The sequence below is a fragment of the Rhagoletis zephyria genome, unplaced genomic scaffold (assembly GCF_001687245.7).
Source record: "Rhagoletis zephyria isolate East Lansing unplaced genomic scaffold, Rhagoletis_zephyria_1.1 Rzeph_scaffold_00692, whole genome shotgun sequence".
In the NCBI taxonomy this organism is placed as follows: Eukaryota; Metazoa; Arthropoda; class Insecta; order Diptera; family Tephritidae; genus Rhagoletis; species Rhagoletis zephyria.
In genome coordinates this window covers 107,292-128,502 of record NW_016157776.1, presented here as the reverse complement: position 1 = coordinate 128,502, position 21,211 = coordinate 107,292, and the positions used below count along the sequence as shown (strand labels likewise).

The following is a 21,211-nucleotide window of genomic DNA, read 5'->3' as shown; positions in this document are numbered from 1 at the left end:
GTTACAGTCCGATTTAGCCCATTTTCAATACCAACCTACCTTGGATAAATGGAAACCTACATACCAAATTTCGTTGAGATATCTTAATTTTTGCTCGAGTTATCGTATACACCGGCGGACGGACAGACAGACATGGCTTAATCGACCTCTCTATTCATTCTGAGCATTTATGTATACATTTGTCTATATCTATCTCGATTCGTTTTGGCTGTTACAAACAAGCGTTATGTGAACAAAGTTAATATGCCCTTGTGCACAAGTGCGCTCGGGTATAAAAATTAACTGAACACATAAGGAAATTTGTATGTACGATGTAAATATTTATTAGATATTTATAAAAAAATAAATAGTATTTTCATATTGAATATTTTACGCTGAAAATTTAGTAAGAAGTAGCAGATGAAAGACAGCTTTTTTATTTTCATGAAAGGTATGAAGGCTTCGGCATAGCCGAAGACAGCCCCTTTTTACTTGTTTTGTATTAACTCATGCATTTTCCTCTTTCAAATGCGCATAAGCAGCCGAACAAAACCACGAAATTTTTGGGAATTAGCTCGGATCAGGGGAATTTTCGATTACAACATTGATAAAAATGGTCAGCTGTTGTCTTTAGGCAAAGAAGGCAAGCGAGTTCAGCGTCCACGGTAGCCGAGTGGTGAGAGTTGCGTGCTACAAGTCTATAGGTGCAGGTGCGATCCTTGCTTTGTTTGTTTTTATTATTTATTTTATTTTACTTCTATATGTAATTTTACTTTCCTTTATTTTCATTTGTTTTATTTTATATCACATTTTTTATTTTACTATTTATTAATTTAATTTTTTAGAGTTAAATTTTATTAAAAAAAGTCACCAACAACTGAACGCAAATTTAAAAATAGAACTTATCAAAAATTAATAAAAAAAGAAATAAATGAAAGTTCTACTGGCCGTGGGACTCGAACCCGCGCACTTGCGGTTTGTTAATCCGCATTACTGCCGTCTGTCAGGGCAAAATTATTATGCGCATTTGCGTGCTAGTTAAACTGCATGGGTAAGGTCGCGCGTTTTATACGCGAAAAGTGGAACCTCGAAAATATATTTTTAATAGCAATATTGATAGCTCAGTAATTTTCGACACTTGGGAGGTTTCGAGGCATTTTGCAGTTCAATGAAATATCTTTAATGGCGGATTCAGAGAACTTTTCTTCCATATGGTTTTTGCTGTGTGTTCTGTCTGTGGGAGAGCAACTGAGAAAAGTTCTGAACGCTTTTTGCTATTAAATATAATTTACTAATTAATTGCATTATTAATAATAATTTAATATTATTAATAATAATTTAATTTAATTATTATTTTTGTTGTTAACTCAACTGCAACTATAGTTAAGAACTGGAACGATGAATGCGCCGTATATGTTTTTCTTGGTGCAGTGCAATAACGGCTACGGAAATAACGCCCATTGGCTTTATTTCCTAAAAAAATAAATAAACCCCGAGGGATTTATTTCCATTTCGAAGGGGAAACAGCGCCCACCAATAAAAGGTAATAAAGCCCACGGGATTTATTTCCCAAAGAAAAGGAAATAGCGCCCGCTTGATTTATTTCATAAAAAAAGGAAATAAAGCCCGTGAGTGACTCTGCAGGTATATACAGATGCGTGCAACTAATTAGCAACGAAATTCAAAACGATATTGCTTGCAAATTATGTTTATTTATTTATTTTTAATAATTTTCATTTAAAGTATATTTCAATCTATTTCAGAAACCACAATAACAAAAGTTGCAAAGCTTGCACAAATTGCAAAAAAATTAATCAAACTTCAAAAAATTGTCATCAAAATTTCAAAATTTTTAAATAGGATATTTAGAAAATTTTCGGGTATGCAGTTTTGTAGCCCATTAAATTTTAGTATAATAAAGTGGAAGTTTCAAGTCGCTAAAAATTACCGTTGATTTTTTAGATTTTTTTTTGTGGAGGGTGTTGCGCATTTTCTTCCATATAACACATGATCAAAATATTTTTTTACATGGAAAAAAATCCGCAACACCCTCGACAAAAAAAAATTCTAAAAAATCAACGGTAATTTTTAGCGACTTGAAACTTGCACTTTATTATACTAAAATTGAATGGGCTACATGGGATGCTTTAAGCAAGATCTTAATATACATATATATAAAGTAAATTAAACTCTTTCTGTAGTAATTTCTTTCATATCACATATTTTCATTTGTTAATTTAAAAAGAAAGAAGAATTTAATGCAGTTTAATTAAATAATGCAATTGATTTATTTAAGGAAATTTGTATGGATTTTACTGAAAAGACTTTAAATACACTCTTTAAAAATTTTGTTTATTTGCGTATATTAAGNTTTCTTTCATATCACATATTTTCATTTGTTAATTTAAAAAGAAAGAAGAATTTAATGCAGTTTAATTATATAATGCAATTGATTTATTTAAGGAAATTTGTATGGATTTTACTGAAAAGACTCTAAAAATGTTGTTTATTTGCGTATATTAAGAGAGGTAGCCAGTTTCCTCTTTTAATGTATGCAAGTTTGCACGCCGTGTAATAAAATCAAACATTGCCTGTTTACTTTTACATACACAAATAACATAAATTTGTCACAAAGAGCAAAATTAAACATAAAATGTTTAAAGTAATGTAATGTTTATTATTAGTAGGAAATGTATTTGTAGTTTGAAAATCTTTGAAATTTTAAGCATTCTATATATCTGTATTTATGTGTATATTTAAAAACCTCAATTACAAAATCTTATACTGAACATCTTATACGTATATATATACAGATTCTTGTTGAAAAATAGATACTTGTCAGTAGTAGTTTTACATGCTCTTTTTAGAGTGTACTTGCTATTTATTATACTTACTTTGCAAAATACTTACGCCCAAAAAATGTACTTTATAAATCGAAATTACAAATGTTTGATTTCATTAAAAATAAAAATATATATACATGTATTCCAAGTCCTTAGGATGGTTTAAATTATGTATTTTTCTTGAAAATTTTTGGTTTTCTTACAAATTATGAAATGTATACGTAAAAAAAGAAAATTGGATACAACTGGATACATTTTTGGCTTGGTCATTGATACATTTTCTTGAGACGGCGCGGCAACACTGCAAACACCTAAAATAAGTAAAGGACCGAGTAATATAAATCAGCCGCGGTCGACTGGTTTGTGTCACACCAAGGCATACACCGACAACCGGAGGAGAAGCTCGGCCAACCATTTTAAACTTTGTACAGATTTGGCCTGCAGAGCACAGCAAATGTACTAATCTAAATGGTAATATAGGCATTTTGTGTCCAGTTTGCCGTCAAATTGTTCAACAATCGACGAAAGTATTTGTTTAACTTTTTACTTTTTCATGTTCCTTTATTGTTGAGACTTTGAATTATTAAATTTTTATACCCATGTACACACATACATACATATTGTTACCTTAATATGAAAAGGCCCTAACTCATATTTTCGTTACTTCACAGGACTAGAAAAAAACTGTCTAAAAAATTTAACCAGAAAACAAATAAGTTGTTTTGAAATGCAAGTTTTAATAATAGCCACTAAATTATTTAGCTCTAAAAGACTTTTTTATGAATTTTTATTTTTAACAAAGTTTTATGGCAGGGCTTTTTTGTTGTAATTATAAAAAAAAAAGTGGCGAGATTGGGCTTTTGGAACAAGCTAAGTACAAAGTATTTCATTTCTTTAATAATAAATAATTGGTATGCTATGGAATAACAGTTTTTAAAATTTTATTTATCATAAAAATGGTGGCAATCAGAAGGTATTCACTTTTTTTTGATCCTGCAAATTATACCATTTATTCTTCGATATTGCAATATTGTTTTTATATAGACTTTCAGGAGCGGTATCTTGAATACTGATTTTTGATAGTTGTGGAAGTATTTCGTATTCTCCATTTATTTCTGTTTTGTAATATAATAACCCAGATGAATCATACGCCAATGCGCGCAACATCTTAACGGTGGGATCGACACTGCTTATGCCGAAAAAATAATTTTCTGTTTATATTCCAGATTAATTTTTTTTTATAGAAGCTGGTCGAATAGATAAGTATCGCTTTGGAATATTCTCAACATCCAAAAAATCGGCGTAGTGCAATTGATATGCATGTAAGGGAGACGGGTCTCTTTCCCTGATGACTTGCACAAACTGCGAAGGCAAGCTCAATTGCTTTCCACATAGTTTCCGTTCTATAAGCGAATGCGTTGAGTCACATTCCATTTGTGTATGCCCACTTATTAAATACTTTTGCTCTACTGTAACGCTAGTTTTCTGACAAAAGGCAAGCAAAGCATTTGATAATGTAACGCTTCGATGTTGGTAAAAACAGCCATTTGAGTACAGGATTATGTGGTGAGCCTGTGGCGATCGTGCAATGTGGTTTTCCAAATGCCTAACGATGCATGTTGCAAAAACTGAAGCCACGAGATTTCCATCAGTTTCATCCCAAACATAATTGTGTGATTCGTGGTTGATAGTGTTATAAATTGTAAAATTATAATATTGTAGTATGCCGCGTTTGGGTTTAGTTGCGGCACTAATTTCACTGCTTGCATATCCATGTAAAACACGTCACCGAGTCCGGAAATAGCATTTATAATATCGTTTTGCTTTTCTTTTCTTATTGTGTGTATTTGATCTCTATGATTTTCGTATTCTTCAACAGATATACAATTTTTTGCCTTGTGAGAAACACAAACACAGCATTCATCTTTTTGGGTTTAAAAATTGATAAATTCTGACTTTTTAAAGCTTCCGGAAATATCGGATATGAAAGTTTAAGAACGGAGTTCTCTTTGTTTCCATTTCAATAATCGTCATAGAGCCTGAAAAGATCTTGATACGAATAAAAAATCGATTCCAAGTATAGCTTTTTGCATTGTTTTCTACGAGAGTGGGACTCCATCTTTTTCAACTCAGCTAGATATTTTGTTTAGAAAAGCGCGTTTTTGTTGATTGCGCTGGCCATTTTCAGATTTCGTTTAGATTTTATGTGCAAATCAGAGGATACATCCCGATAGTCTTAAAGTCGAAAGAAGCATTTGGCGGCATACTTGCGATCGGTTAGAATTTTGTCTCAAAAAGAATGCAAGGGACTGTGTACGTTTAGAAATTTCGGAACAAATCTTTTTTTTTCGATAAAGTCGACAAGTCGCCGAAATAAACTGAATATTTCTGCACGCACAGAAAAGCAGAACCATTCCTTAGTGAGCTTTTTTCACAAAAATTTTATGAGCAAGGTTCACTAAGCTGCGTTGCTGGTTTCTGCAAATCTCCTTTTTTCGATTTACATACATGTGGTTGACCCTTTATTCTCATTATTTTATTGTTGTTTTGCATCCATTTAGATGGATGTGCTTTACGACTTTGTTTTGGTGCAGAATTCCTTTATCTTTTCATCATCACTGTCACAGCTTTCACTCACAATGGGCGCGTTTTTAAGCCGTAGCTGTTGCTAAACTGTTGAGTGTTTGTTTCAGAAACGCACAGTTGAGTAGTTCCGCTCAGTTCAACGGTTGGCAACTTTACACCATTTTTTTCATCATAAAATTATTTCGCTACATGAAGTCAACAATTTATATAAGTCAAAAATGATGTTTCCCTTCAGTCAGTTTTCATAGAAAATTCAAAAAAAAAAATAAATTTCCCTGTAAATTGCTGGCGAAACTGGCTGTTAATAAAATAAAATACACGTACAAATACATACATATATTAAAAATAAGAAAAACCCCATTATAAATCCTGTGCTATCCATATTTTTGGCTTAATATTTTTTTATGCTGTTTTATTTAATTTTGCTTGTTTACAAATGTTTTGGCAGTTTATGTATCATACCGTTTCTAAGACGTAACTGTTGAACTCAATAGTTGACAGCATTTCAGAAACAGTTGAGGTAAACAGTTACGTCTTAGAAACGCGCTCAATATCTATATTTATAAATTTGCACACTTAAATTTTATTTTAAAGTACACTTTTCGAAAACAAACACGCTCTGATCTTTACAATAGAAAACTTTTTATTTAGCTTCGATTTATAAAACAGATAAAAGCGAAGGGAAAAGGGTTTTAAATAAAAAATACAAAAAAAAATATGGATTGAGATCGGGCCTTCTTTTTATGCTTGTATTACCGTTAATTTCCAAAAAAAAAATGCCATCCGCCCTATGTTGAATAGCGTCATCGTCAGTAAAAGTGACGATACGGCCATCGTCAGCCATGTTACTGATGCGCTGACGATCGTCGACGATGATGATGATGATATTCAGCATAGGGCCGATTAATTAGAGAAGATCCAACTAGAGGTTATAATCAAAATCCGTTAAAACCCCGATTCAGTAAAAATATAAGTTAGGGCCTTTCTACATTAGGGCAACGATATGTATTACATATACGCATTGAAATTTGTTAATTTCAATTTCTTATAATAAAGGAAAACAAATATTTAGTTCAATGCTATCATATTAGCTTTTATTTAGAACAGGGGGTTTTGGAAATATTCTAAAATGGAGAAAAGAGCCACAATAATGATGAAATAACCCTCGCGGGAAATGAAGACTGCGGACGTTATTGCCGTATCCAAAGGGAAATACTGGCCACCGGCAAACGGCAATAACGCCGGCGGGCATAATTTCTTTTTCGAAAAGGCATTAACGCCCGCGGGCTTTTTTTCTTTGTTTTTAGGGAATAAAGCCCATGGGCGTTTTTGCACTCCACCGTTTTTCTTTTGTTTTATTGCGCAAATTTCCCATTTATGCATAAATGTTTAATAATCTCATTTACTACGAAGATATTATTGCAAACATCGATTTTGAGTGAATTTGTTTTGGTAGTTACCGATTTATCGTAGTTTTCGTATTTCTGTAAACTACAGCGTGTCGACGAATAACTGTTACCCATGTTTTTTTGAGAAATAGAAGAGTCCTTTATAGATTTTGCGAAAAAAGTATGTTATTGTTAATTTTCCACAGATTTTACTTTAGTTGTATTAATTAGTTTTTAAATTTTAATCCTTATTTACATTTGCCAGCAGTGTAAACTTTGAGAGAAAAGTTCATTTGACACGCAGGTCCTCGTCAGTTAATNCACATATGCTAGATGGGCGTGGTTATTATCTCATTTTAAGAATCCCCAACCTTTTTTATGTTGGGCCAAAGTCATCAACTGCACAAAGTTGTATATAAGTTGGTGAAGCTGTTACAGAGATTAGCATATCTATGCTATGTATAAAGAGAAGTCCCGTTTTTGTAATAGTAAATCTCTCGAACGGTAGACCCGATTTTCATGAAATTTTGAATATAAATAGCTTTCAGCAACAGCCATGTCAAAGGGGCAAAAATCTTTTTTTAACGTCTTACGTTGGAGGCTATGCTGAAATGTTGTAGTTGTAATTTTTAGANGACGTAGAATACGTCTTACGTTGGAGGCTATGCTGAAATGTTGTAGTTGTAATTTTTAGAGCTTCGCGAAAACGCTTATTGCACCAGAACTAGTGAAGCGATTTCGAAGAAAAGTGTGGCGTTTCAAAGACAAAATTACAAGTCTTTCGACAGATACATTTCTGTAAATAACCAATTCGGTGTCTGTTGCAGAAACAACGGTAAGTATTTGCTTATTTTGGGATTAATTTTGGGCCTTTAAAGAGATCTGGCAACTTATTATTTGCAGATATAGCTTACATTTTCGGTATATAAGTTCTTTGGAGCAGCAGAAATATTATCGTGTACAAATTTTATATAAATTCAACAAATATCGAGCATTTTAAGGTAAAAAAATTGTTGAAAAAATTACAAAAATTCTAGAAAACCGCTCGAATGATTTTGGTTTTGTTTTCTGTAATTAAAAATTCAAGCTTTTTCCTTTTGTTTGGTATGTGGGAAGTATTGGTTGATATCTTCTAAGTGTGTTTATTTGATTCAAATATATGGGCATAAATGGTTTTCGATACAAAATCACTTCGGCATCATTTTGAGAGAGGGAGACAAAGAGTATGTGCGTGTAGGTGTTTCGGCTTTTGAGTGACTGATGGAGCAATATTTATAACCTAATCGCAGCGTATGTATGTAAATACATGCATACCTACATATATTTATTGCAGTAAATGTGGATCTGTTTTTCTTTTAGTAATCTATGTACATACAAATGCAACCGTGCGACAAGAAAAAAACCAAGAATTTTTAAAACACACGAAAAAATCAATATATTCACAAATTTAGGAGCCAAATATAGTGTAACTGCGTTTTTAATTTTTCCCTCTGACGTCAGGATTTTTTTTAAGGACTTTGGAATTTCCTGGATATGGTAGAATAAGAAAATTATTTTAAAGATTTGGTGCGTTGTAAATTAACAATATGGGTATCAGTTAAAAGGAAAAATTCTGTAGAATATAAAACAAATTTAAATTTTTGTTGCGCCAGGACATATAAATGTTGAAAATGTCCTTTTAAAACTTTATCCTTGAATATCCTTGTAAATTTCCAATATTTATTTTTGAAAAAATTATAGACGCCATTTTGGATCCACCATTTTGAATTTTAAAAATCTGACATCAGATTCGTAATCAGCAACCCCAGAAACCCACTGGAAACGTGTTTTAACCCTTGACAATGTTTAAAACGTTGTTGGCAATAATAATTTTTGGCACATCAGGTGTTTTTATTTGTATTAAAATATCTCCAGTAAATTATATACTAGTAGAAATACCAACTAGAGGGCTACATGAATGCATTCAAAACGGCTTATGAATTATTCATATACAAAACGAATGAATGATTTTGGCTTAAAATTTTTTTGAATTTGAGTGAATAGCTGTTCTGAGATTTGTATCGACATTACAATATTCAAACAATGTGAAAATAAATTGAATTGAAATAAATGAAAATTTTTTGTATGAATATCCAAAAATATTTTTTCTATGCACATATGTATGTACAAACATACATATGTATGTACAGACCTCTTTGTATGCTGGATACGCTTGGTAAGATACTGGAGCGATTAATTTGTGTACGGTTGGAGCCGCACCTAGAGGAGTAACTGCCGGGTCTCGCCGATAACCAGTATGGTTTCCGAAGACAGAGGTCTACCATTGATGCAATTAAAAAGCTCACCGATGTCGCAGGCAAGGCAATAGAAGGAACAAGATGGCTATATGGCACGAAGGAATACTGCGCGGTGGTGACATTCGACGTAAAACACGCCTTCAATTCGTCCACCTGGCCTCACATACTAAATGCTCTGGAAAAAAAGAACACGCCGTTCTACTTGCTAAGGATGGTATCCAACTATCTATCTGACAGGCTTCTGCTGTATGACACCGACGAAGGCCCCAGGAAGTACGTGGTGACGGGTGGAGTACCACAAGGCCCCGTACTTGCGCCACTACTTTGGATTGTCCTCAATGATGGAATTCTGTGTATTCCGCTGCCAAGGGAGGTACAAATTATCGGATACGCCGATGATATAGCAATAACAGTAGTGGCTAAAGACCTCTACCAAGTTGAGAACATCTGCAACAGCACGGCGCAGCAAATAAAGAACTGGCTCGCTGCAACGAATCTCCAACTCGCAGGGCAAAAAACCGAAGCGGTGGTGATCACAAGCCGAAAAAAGATGGAGAGCGCTACGCTCAACATCGATGGACATAGCATCAAAACACAGCAGTCGCTGAAATACCTGGGTGTCATGATAGACTCGAGATTAAGCTACAAGGTGCACATTGATAAAGCTTGTGAAAAAGCGGCAAGAGTGACCACGGCTCTAACAAGACTAATGGCTAACATCGGCGGACCGAGCCAAAACAGACGAGCGCTTCTAGCAAAAGTGAGCCAGTCCATACTAATGTATGCAGCACCCATCTGGGGACCCGCGTTGCAGCGCAAGACTTACGCGAAGGCGGCAAAGTCGGTGTACCGACTAAATAGCATCAGGGTGACTAGCGCCTTCCGTACTGTGTCACACGAGGCGGTCGGAGTATTAGCAGGCATCATGCCCCCAGAAATAATGGCCATGGAGCTAAAAAGAGTCTTTGATAAGTCCCGAAACTTAGGCAGGTGCCTGACAATCGAAGAGCGGAAACAAGAGAGGGAGGCAAGTCTAAAAGAATGGCAAAGACACTGGAATGTGACGACAAAAGGGAGGTGGACGCACAGGCTGATAGGTAACATAAAAGCGTGGGTGGAGAGGAAACACGGAGAGACCGACTTCTAAATGACACAGTTTCTGACGGGGCACCGCTGCTTTCGAGAATACCTGTTCAAATATGGGCATGATGACGGGACAGAGTGCTCATTCTGCGGTAGCGGCGACGAAAACGTACTACACGTATTTTTCCACTGCCGAAAATACGAGGCAGATCGNACGTAGGCGCGCTGTCTCGCAAGTCCGGAATTATGTGATAACATAGTCTGGGCGTGGTCCCGAATGAGGTGTACCCTTAGCGGACAGGAATGCGAATCGTGCATAACATCTTTGGAAGATTCCCCTCCGTTGAAAAAAAAACATATGTATGTATGTATGTATTTCTGCGCTCCCATGATATACGAAAAAACTTGTTTGTAGAAAAAAACTTTTACCGAAATGAGTTTGGATGATTTGAATGTTTTCTATTCATTCATTCACATTCTTCCATTTGAATGTAGAAAATATAAAACAAAATGTATATTCATAACTTTTAAAATTCCAAACGCTGAGTGTTTTGTATGTGAAGTAAAATATTCAAATCTACTGTACTCTGTTTGGCTAGAAGTTTGAATGAATTCATGCAGCCCTCTAATACCAACGTTGTATTGTAATAACTAAATTTTAGCTATCTAATTTCTTACGAATAATAACTCTAATATTATTCCACAGCATGTTTTTAGCACTTCAAAGCATCTATTAACTTAGATGCATTTTCAATTGCAATGCAAATCATACATTTTATTATCGATAAACAGTTGGTTTTATTTTAAGACATTTTTGTTTATAGTTGAAGTTTTTTAAATTGGAAAGGCATATCAGAAGGAGTTAAAGGCGTCACGTGACTTGCGGTTCCGAAGTTATGGCTGATGAAAACGTCCACGCCCATGTTATGTGCTACGCCCCCTTTTACAAACTCCTTACTATAAGCACTTACCATAGATATGTTTGCATACCAAATTTCAGGTTCATGTGACTTATGGGTCCGAAGTTATGGCTGATGAAAACGTCCACGCCCATGTTATGTGCTACGCCCCCTTTTACAAACTCCTTACTATAAGCACTTACCATAGATATGTTTGCATACCAAATTTCAGGTTCATGTGACTTATGGGTCCGAAGTTATGGCTGATTAAAAATTCCATTATTATGAGATGAGCCACGCCCCCTTCTACAAACTCATTTATTTATATCTTACTATAAGAACCTACCATATTTATGTCTACATACTAAATTTCAAGTTCATGTGACTTCTGGTTCCGAAGTTATGGCTGATTAAAACTTCAAAGCCTACTGGATTTATATAAACCTTACCATAAGCACCTACCTAGATATGACTTCATATCAAATTTCAAATTCATGTGACTTATGGTTCCGAAGTTATAGCTGAAACAAAATTCCTCGCCCAAGGGATGTGCCACGCCCCCTTTTATAAACTCATTGATATAAACCTTACTATAAGCGTCTCCCATGGACATGCCTTCGTACCAAATTGCAAGTTCTCTTGACTTATGGTTCCGAAGTTCTAGCTGATTAAACATTTACATTCGGTAATGAGTTCCATAGTTTGATCGCACTGACAAAGAACGTTCTAGATGACGAGAGATATTTATAGCGTGGAACAATGAGGTTGCAAGTCCTGTCTGACTTCGCGAAACACAAATTTTTAAAGAGGTATTCTGGTTGCCTTTTATAAATTAATTGATTTAGGAAAACTAGGTTGCGATAATTTAGGAAATTAGTAAGACTGCAGCCCATTATCTTAAAAGAAAACTCCGATATGTGCTCAAATTTTCGCTTCGAAATTATATATCGTGCACAATTGTTCAGAGCAAAATGCAGCTTTTTCTGTGATTCACAATCCATATTTCCATACAAGAGCCCACCAAACGATATCAATGGAACTATGAGAGTTTTCACCAATTTCAGTTTCACATTTAAAGGAATGTAGTCGGCTGTGTACCATAATTTTCTTAAAATAAAGTAAATTTTGCTTAGAATATAGGTAATATGGTCTTTACATCCAAGGTATGGATTTAATTTAAACCCTAAGCTATTAACAAAGGACTCGTATTTTATAGTAATGCCCTGTATGGTTAAATATGGTAAATTCTTTACAAGTTTCGAGGAGTACGTAATACAAGTGGCTTTTGTCTTAGAGGCATTTAGATTTAAGTTATTATCTTTCGCCCACGAAGAGATGCGTTCGAGGTCTTCGTTTACTCTAAACACCAGATCTTCACATAGGCCAATCGGACGAGAAAAATATACTTGTGCGGCGTCTGCATATAAATGTATCGAAACAGTCTTTCAACAAGAAGTTATATCGTTAATAAACATACTGAACAAAATTGGACCAAGTATAGATCCCTGAGGCACCCCCGAATGAAGACGCTTCATCTCAGAGCAGTTGTTTTTAATAACTACTTTCTGCCAACGATTACTTAGAAAAAAAATAATGGAATGATCTACTGTGTCGAAAGCTTTTAAAAAATCTAAAAGCGTCAGAACAGTTAAATCGCCTCTGTCATAGGCAGAGCGAATGTCTTCAACAACCTTGAGCAAAGCTGTTGCACAACTATGGCGGGCTCTGTAACCAGACTGGCATTCGGTTAGTAGCTTATTTTTATTAAGGTATTCAGTAATTTGAACAACAACTAACTTTTCCCAGATTTTAGAAAGAGCTGGCAATATGCTTATTGGACGTTGGCAAAGCAGCCGATGGCTTTTTAGCAGTTGGGATAACTTTCGCTTCCTTCCCAGCATAGGGGAAAGCTGAAGTTGTTATTGAAAAATTATGGGAGTCAAAGTGGGAACTATGTTTATTTATTTTCTTTTTGTCATAAACAACCTGCTGTTCGACAAAATCCCATTACAATAAAACAATTAACTGAAGCACCCTCAGTTGTTTAGCCCTGTTTTTGTGCCAATTCACGTGCCTTGGCGCGCTCCAATTTAGCAATACGAGCCAAACTCTTGGATCCCAGAATACCACCACCCCAGTGTTTGCGGATTTCGTCATGACGGTCATTGTAGTTGGTCTTGATGGTTTCCAGAATCTTGGCGAAGTTCGCCTTATCGTTGGCTTCAACATTTGTCAGCGCTAATGCTGTGCATGTCTTACGACGTACCAACAAACCAAGACGTGCCTTTCCTTTAACAATGCAGTAAGGTACGCCCATTTTGCGGCAAAGTGCGGGTAAGAACAGAACCAGCTCCAAGGGGTCAACGTCGTGAGCAATGACGACCAGTTGAGCCTTCTTCTGCTCGACCAGCTTGGTCACAGTGTTGGTGTAAGAACGCACGGAAGTGGGCTTCTTCTTGGGCTGCACATCCTTGCCCTTAGCCTTAGCTTCAGCAATCTTCTTCCAACGTTGCTTCTTGGCCAACGCAGATTCAGGACGGTACTTCTCCAAGAGTTTGAACATTTTTACCGCTGTAGTTTTGTCCAAACTTTGGGTAAATTGATGAATTGGTGGTGGTACCTTCAAGCGTTTCTGCAACACAGCCTTTTGACGCTGAACTCGAATGTATTTTGGCCATTTAACAAAACGAGACAAGTCACGTTTGGGTTGAACATTCTGACCGATGCCAAAGTTTTTAGGACGCTTTTCGAATAGCTGATTTACCACCTTCTTTACTACAGGTTTCTTGACGGCCAATGGGGCTGGCGCAACCTTCTTGGTAACTGGCTTCTTCTTTGGTCTTGGCTTCTTCACCACCATTTTGGATAATTTTTAAAACACGATGTAATTGAAATAAGCAGATTTTAATAGCGGCCCGAAAAAAGAGCTGCTTCTACGTCTGCCTGTCAAAAAGTGCTATAATTTTCAAAAACCTAAGACTTATACCATCCTCTCCAACAGCGTTTGATTTTATGGAGTACAGACTTCTTATGACATCATCCTCAGTTACTGCGTTAAACTGCAAAGCATTGTCAGGTGTATCTAGCAAATTTTTGTCTATTTTGAAATATCTACTATTTTTGCAGTTGCTCGACTGTAAAAAGAAGTCGTTAATGGAATCAGGGTACGAATCGCATCCCGAATCGATCTTACATCCGATACCCACGGATTTAAGATTTTTCCACAGACTTTTAGCTGATAAATTAATATCAAGTTTTGTCTGAAAAAACAGTCTTTTGGAATTCCATATTGTAAGTGTGGCATGATTTCTGGCACAGCGATAAAACTCCCAGCTTTCATTTGTGGGGCGCCGTTTCCAATAGTTATACGACTTATTGCGTGCTTTGATAGCCGACAGAACTTCGTTTGTGAACTATGGCTGTCTTTTACTTTGAATTTTTACTGCTTTTAGAGGAACATATTTATCAAATAGATAGTTTATAAGCGACGTGAAGTGAATGAGTTTTTGGTTTATATCTGGAAAGGTCCAAACGCGGTTCCAATGTAGAAAATTTGCTTCATGTACTAGGTTGGAAAAACTAGCTGCCTTAAAGTCTCTGTAATAAAACTGTGTTCTGGTTTTGCAATTAAAATCAATATCATAGGATATGAACAACATGTCGTGATCTGATATTCCGGCAATAGAAAACTGGTCGTAATGAAGAACACTGGAACTGTCTGAGGTACAAATCAAATCTAGCAAGCTAGATTTGCAATTATGTGAAAAACGTGTAGGGTATTTATTTATAATTTCTAAGCCAACTAATTTAAGCGACCTCGAGTCGTTGTTTAAAATATCTGTATTAAAGTCACCACAAACTAAGATATTTTCATATTTGTATGTTATCTCAGACAATTCCAAGAACAAAATGTTACTTTTCCACAATAAGCTTTTCATTAAAAAACGGCCTCAAGCTAAATAAAAATTGTTGAATAAAAAAAAATTTAACAAAGAAATTACTAACCAATTTTTAAGAATTTGGTATCGTTGTAAAGGCGAATGAACCCCCTGGTGTGCATATTTATATACTTCGTGTATAATAATTTGAGAAAAACACTTGAAATCAAAAAATACCTTTTTTTATAAAGAAAAATATTTTACACAAAAATATTACTAATCGATTTTTTAAAAATTCGTATCGTTGCAAATACTACCAGAAAACTTATACTTTCTTAAACCCAAAAATTTCGTTTTAAATACACAAAAAAAATATTATTAAAAACATTTTTTCCCTCTATATAAACTCCTGCCCCCTAGGTGAAAGGCTGGCTACGCCTTTGTATACAAAACAATTAAAGTATTTAAACCGTAGGTATATCATACGGCCATTTTGTTCTTTTAGAGCGCATACATGTTTCCATAATAATGATTCCAGTATCTTCGGTTATGTATATTATAACTATCAATATCTTATAAAGAGAAGAGTACATTTTTTTATCTAAACCTAATAAAGTTAGAAGGACGAAATTCGAGGATGTGGTAGTTAACATATTACTCCTTGACATATATTTTTTTCAAAAACAAATTTGGAAATTTCTAAGGATATTCAAGGATAAAGTTTTAAAAGGACCTTTTCAATACTTATTCGTTCTGGCGCACCCACAAATTTATTTTTTTTCTATTCTACAGAATTTTTCCTTTAAATTAATACCCATATTTTTACCCTACAATGCACCGCATTTTTTTATTCAATCATAGTCCTTTTAAAAAAAATCCTGACGTCAGAGAGAAAAACTAGAAATGCAGTTTTATTATATTTGGCCCCCCGTTTTGTGAATATATTGATTTTTTCGTGTGTAAAATTGACTGTCGCACGGTGTAATACGCGAAAGCTTTTTCGTCACATCAGATCTGTACCGTTCGTTCGATTTTACAAAATAAGGTATCAAAATAAAGGGCTTGCCTGTGGATCTGCAATAACTTCTTATTTTTTTTCAAAAAGAGTTGCCTCCTGATAAAAAAAAATTAATATCAAATTAGTTTTAAGTTAAATCAATTATTACACTATGAGTATCGATCGAAATGGTTTTTAAAAGGCTTTATTTCTTAATTGTATGTAGGAGGGTTGCCACCTGTTTCAGAAGCAAGTTCGGCTTAAATAAAGGCAGAAAGTTGAACTGCGTATCCTGATATGGATATCGGTGGAAAGAGATTCTGGTTTGAAAATATTTTGCAAAAGGTTGCCACCTTGTTACGAAGTTAGAGCAAAAAATAAGCAATAGGTTAAATAAATTACTTCAATATGAATAGAAATCAAAATTTCTTTGAAGTTTATTTCCAAACTGCATGTAGGAGTGTTTCCATCTGATTTTATAATTAAATTCAAATTTAATTAAGAATGTTGGATAATTTAAATCTGTACCACAATACAAGTATCAGACGAAAAAGGTTTAACGAGGTGTTGGTTTAAGAATAATTTTAACAGGATTTCCATCTGTCGAATTAAAAAACTATATAAAATATTGAAATATTGGCGTCAAACAAAGGAGTATTAAGGAAAATTTAGTTTCAGCATTTATAACATTAAAGAGGGTCTCCACCTGTGTAAAAAGTTAAACTTAAATTATTTAATAAGTCAAATGAATTACTAAAGTATGGGTATAAATTGACATGGGTTAAAAATGTTTTTTTCTTAACTTTATTTAAGAGGGTTTCCATATGTTTTAGAAATGAAATTCAACTTGAATTAAGGGAATTAGATACATAATTTAATTATGTATAGCAATATGTGTGTCAGTCGAAAAAGGTTTAACAAGGCTTTGGTTTTAAAATATTTTTAATAATTAAAGTAGGCACAAGTTAAATGAGATATTACAACACGACGTGAAACGAAGGTGGTACGATACCCTTAGTTTGAATATTTAGAATATTAAAGAGGCTGAGCCGAAGGTGTAAGCACCAGCGATGCAAAAGCATGCAAAGTTGTGGTTCCCCACTTCTTTTCAGATAATAATAATAATTATTTAAAAGGGAGGCCACCTGTTTAAGAAGGTAAACTCAAATTATTTAATAAGTTAAATCAATTATTAAAAATCTGGGTATCAAACGAAATGGGTTTAAAAAGGCTTTACTTCTGAACTGTGTTTAGGAGCGTTGTCACTTGTTTAAAAAATAAAGTTTAACTTAATTCATCAGACACATGAAATATGTGGGTATCACAATATCAGACGCAAGAAATTTATTTATTTCTTAACTATATTTAGGAGGGTTGCCAGCTGTTTCAGAAGTCTTAGCTAACTTATGCACAAATGCGAAGACGAAGATAATGCGGAGACGAGCACGGGGACCTGGGCTAATTTAAAAAGTAGTGCAAATTTCTGCAGTATGAAAGGAAATAAAGATAAATCGACGCACATAGGGGTATTTGGCCGATTTATGCGGCCAAAAATTATTTTTATGAACATTTTAACTCAAAATGTTTAGAAAAGACGTCTTACGACGTTTAAAATTGTAAGTGTTTAAAATCAAGTAAATGTAGGTGGAGGACGTACAATTATTCCTCCAAAGCAACGAAAATAACGTTGGTTAAAGTTTGACACCGATAGCCTCTATGTTGCCGTGGTCCGATTGTAGAAACACGCATACCTACTAGGGATCCCGGTGTTTTTGACGTCCCGGAAATCCCGGGATTTGCTTGCATTAATCCCAGGATCCCGAAAATTTTGAAATATCGAATTGATAGTAAGAATTTGTTTATGAATTTTGAAGTATGATTTTTGTAAAATGCCGTTTTGACTGCAGTTAACAAAAAGCTTGAAACTGTACTTTTAAATTGCAGTCTGAGCCTTTGTTGAAAAAGATTTCAATGAATTTACTCATAGCGTCGCTAATGTAAACGAAACAGAGAGTTTTAAGGAAAAGTTAGATAATTTTTTAGATCAATCTACTCAAAACTTCCTCAAATCGAAAAAAGAGAAACGTGCTGGTAAAAGAAGTCAAGGCTCTTGGTATTGTTCCATACGTGGTGCAATGCTCTGAGTCAGGAGCAGTTGGCTCAAGACCGACCATACGTGGCGAAGAGTCACACCCTGCGAGAGGTGCCCCTGCTTTTACTGAATATGGCGGATCTAGAGAGGACAACTCGATAAAACCCGTAATTCCGAGTGTCATCCGTACCGTGCTTATGGGATGAATGGCACTACGTTAGTGTGTCTTATAACGGTGGCCTCCAGATACCTGGCGACCTCTGGTTGTAAGAAGCCCCGCTCGGGATAGTGGGGGCTATGTCCCAGCGGTACTACTATCCCCCATACTCGTGGGAACACTATGGATAACGTAAATAAAAAAACAACAACAAAAAAAAACAGATGGAGCTGAACAGCTCGCAGACGAGGCCGGGCATGGCCTTTCGGCAGCCGCCGAAACGGGGACTGTCCCGACAGAACTACCGGGGGCGCATAGTCCCCAGTATGACGTTGAGATGGTTGACACCAGCGCTAGACGGGATGCGAGTCCCGTCAAAACGCTTTCTGATATCTCGCCGGAGGATGAGCAGAAGCTGCTTGCCTCTCCGACAGGTAATGATACTCTCGTCCAAACTCGAGAGCGCGATCGGCTTAGTGGAGCCGGTCGAAAACGCCTCAAGCGCTATTTGGAGAAGGGTATGAGCTATGAGGAGGCTAAGGAATTAGCGAAAGAGCCCATTGGGCCCCCTCAAAAGGAGAGATCGGCTAAAAGAACCCGATCAAAGAGCTCCACTCCACAGGAGCAAGCCCCAAAGAAGGTCTCCAAATTTATGGACGGCGCAGCGAGAGCTGAGCCGACTGGGGCAGTAACAATGCCCACGACCGAGGCAAGCCTGCCTCGTGAAGACGCCGGAAAGGCCGTGAAACCAACATCCTTTAGGGACGCACTGTGTGAGGTGAAGCTGGGTATAGTCCCCGAGAACTATCCGGCTACGGTCTGGTCGACGGACGAACTGAGGGCCATTCAGAATGCCATCCTTAGGGCGATAAGAAGCAACAAAGATAGCGCTGTAAAGCCTATTTTTGATGGCTGCACTTTTCGTCCGGGATGGTTATCCATTATCTGCAGGGACGCAGTAACTGCGGAGTGGATAAGGGCTACAGTTCCGAAGATTGCCCCCTGGAAAGGGGCAAAGATGAAGGTGGTAGCGGATACAGAAACGCCTCGCCCCATAATTTTGGTGGGATTCTTCCCGGAGCTGGATAGCTTCAGGAATGAGGACGCGCTACTACTTCTTCAGGGGCAGAATGAAGGCCTCAAAATAATGGACTGGCGAGTTCTAAATCGGGTGCGCAAGTCCACAGTGGTAGAAATCACCCTTGCGACCCGATCTCGGCAGACATCCTCAAACAGAGAGGAAATGTTGTCAACTATGGCTACGGTACGGTCAAGTTGAGGGAAAAAGCCAAGCCGTTGGTACCAGTGGTAGCAAAGGACGCCGCTGATACCGACGGAACGGGCACGGACGAACAACCCTGTTGTTCGAAGTCTGTCACCGTCGCCCCGAGGCAGCTCTCAACAGATCTTCAAGCACAGAAGCAGCAATCACCGGAGCTGGAGAAGACAAAGCCGCCGCCTGAGCTGTCAGTAGCTCAAGCCAGTGCGACATCGCCTCCGCGATCCACAGCAACATCGGTCCTGACCCTGCAGCAGGTGCTAGACAGAGCCCAAGAAAATGTCAGGCCCATTGAGCTCCCCCGGAACATAATTAGGCCACCACTACATGGCAGTTCCAAAGCGGCTACTCAAAGCGGCTACTGGACAGCCGAGGAGAAGGCCTTGCGGGGTAGAAATAGGGGGAAGAAGGTGGCTGCTCGCGGCCGTAGAGACCGCAAATAATGCCATCTCTCCCTAAGCCCAACGCAAACTCGAGGCATCTGAAATGCCTCCAAGTGAATCTTCATCATGCCAAGGCAGCGTCAGCTGTTCTCTGCAGGAGGTTCACTAACGAGGGTCTAGGTATAGCCTTCATCCAGGAACCCTGGATACTACGCGGTGAGGTCAAAGGTCTGAACGTCAATGATGGTAAGATCATATATGCCCCCAGCCCTCGCCCAAGGGCGGCGATGCTATTAAGCAAAAAACTAACGTTTCTTCCTCTATTACAGTTCATGACGGCGGATCTGGTTGCGGTTCGGGCCGAAATTCCCACTCCAAGGGGTGTACAAGAGGCAGTACTTGCCTCAGCGTACTTTCCGGGTGAGGAGGAGATGGCCCCAACAGCAGAAGTAAAGGCTTTCGTGGAGCACTGCCAGCAGAGTGGTAAACCCTGGATCCTCTGCTGTGACGCCAATTCACATAACACTGTTTGGGGCAGCACCGATACCAAAAAAAGGGGTGAGTACCTCCTCGAGTTTATTAGTAGTCATAATATAAATATTATAAATCGTGGCAATGAACCGACTTTTAGAAATGCTTTAAGGGGGGAGGTCTTGGATCTAACTCTAAGCAGTCAAAACATGTCATCATCTGTCACAAACTGGCGTGTCTCCGGGGAGGTATCAATGTCGGACCACATGCATATAGAATTCGACATGGGTCTCTTTCCTGAACACGAACTAGTTTTCAGAAATCCCAGGAAAACGAACTGGGAACTCTTCCGCTTTACTATAGAAGAGGGCGGAAACAGCCCCAAACACCCCATTACAACCAAACAGGAGCTTGAGAATGAAGCTGAACAGCTTCACTCAGATATTGTAATAGCTTTCAACAGCAGTTGCCCCCAAGGAAAGGTAAAATCCAAACGAGATGTGCCTTGGTGGAGTAAGAAGCTTGAGCAAATGAGATGCCAGGCCAGAAGACTATTCAATAGAGGAAAAAATACGGGTGATTGGAATCCGTATAAACTTGCGCTAACTTCCTACAACAAGGAGCTAAGGAAATCCAAACGAGCTAGCTGGCGAAACCACTGTGAGGAAATAAATAGCCTTCCAGAGGCAGTATGCCTCCAAAAAGCTCTAACAAGGGATTACAGGAATACAATTGGCACCCTCAAGAGACCAGATAGGAGCTACACTCAGCATCCGGGTGAGACCAGCAGACTCTTGCTGGATACTCACTTCCCGCGCTGTATATCAGGCTACTGTCGACCAGAATTGGGTGCTCCAACATCCACCTCTGGAAGAGAAC

General features: G+C 37.1%; 2 protein-coding genes across 2 annotated transcripts in view; both read right to left on the bottom strand.

The window, feature by feature from the left end:
* Nucleotides 1–21,211, bottom strand: part of LOC108361066 (uncharacterized) — a 72,215-nt gene that overhangs the window by 8,879 nt on the left and 42,125 nt on the right. The gene's annotated exons all lie outside the window — the stretch shown is intronic.
* On the bottom strand, nt 13,032–14,023 carry LOC108361065 (60S ribosomal protein L7a-like). Its single transcript, XM_017613595.1, has one exon. The coding sequence runs from the start codon at nt 13,933–13,935 to the stop codon at nt 13,120–13,122; it is 816 nt and encodes a 271-aa protein (XP_017469084.1). The 5' UTR covers nt 13,936–14,023; the 3' UTR covers nt 13,032–13,119.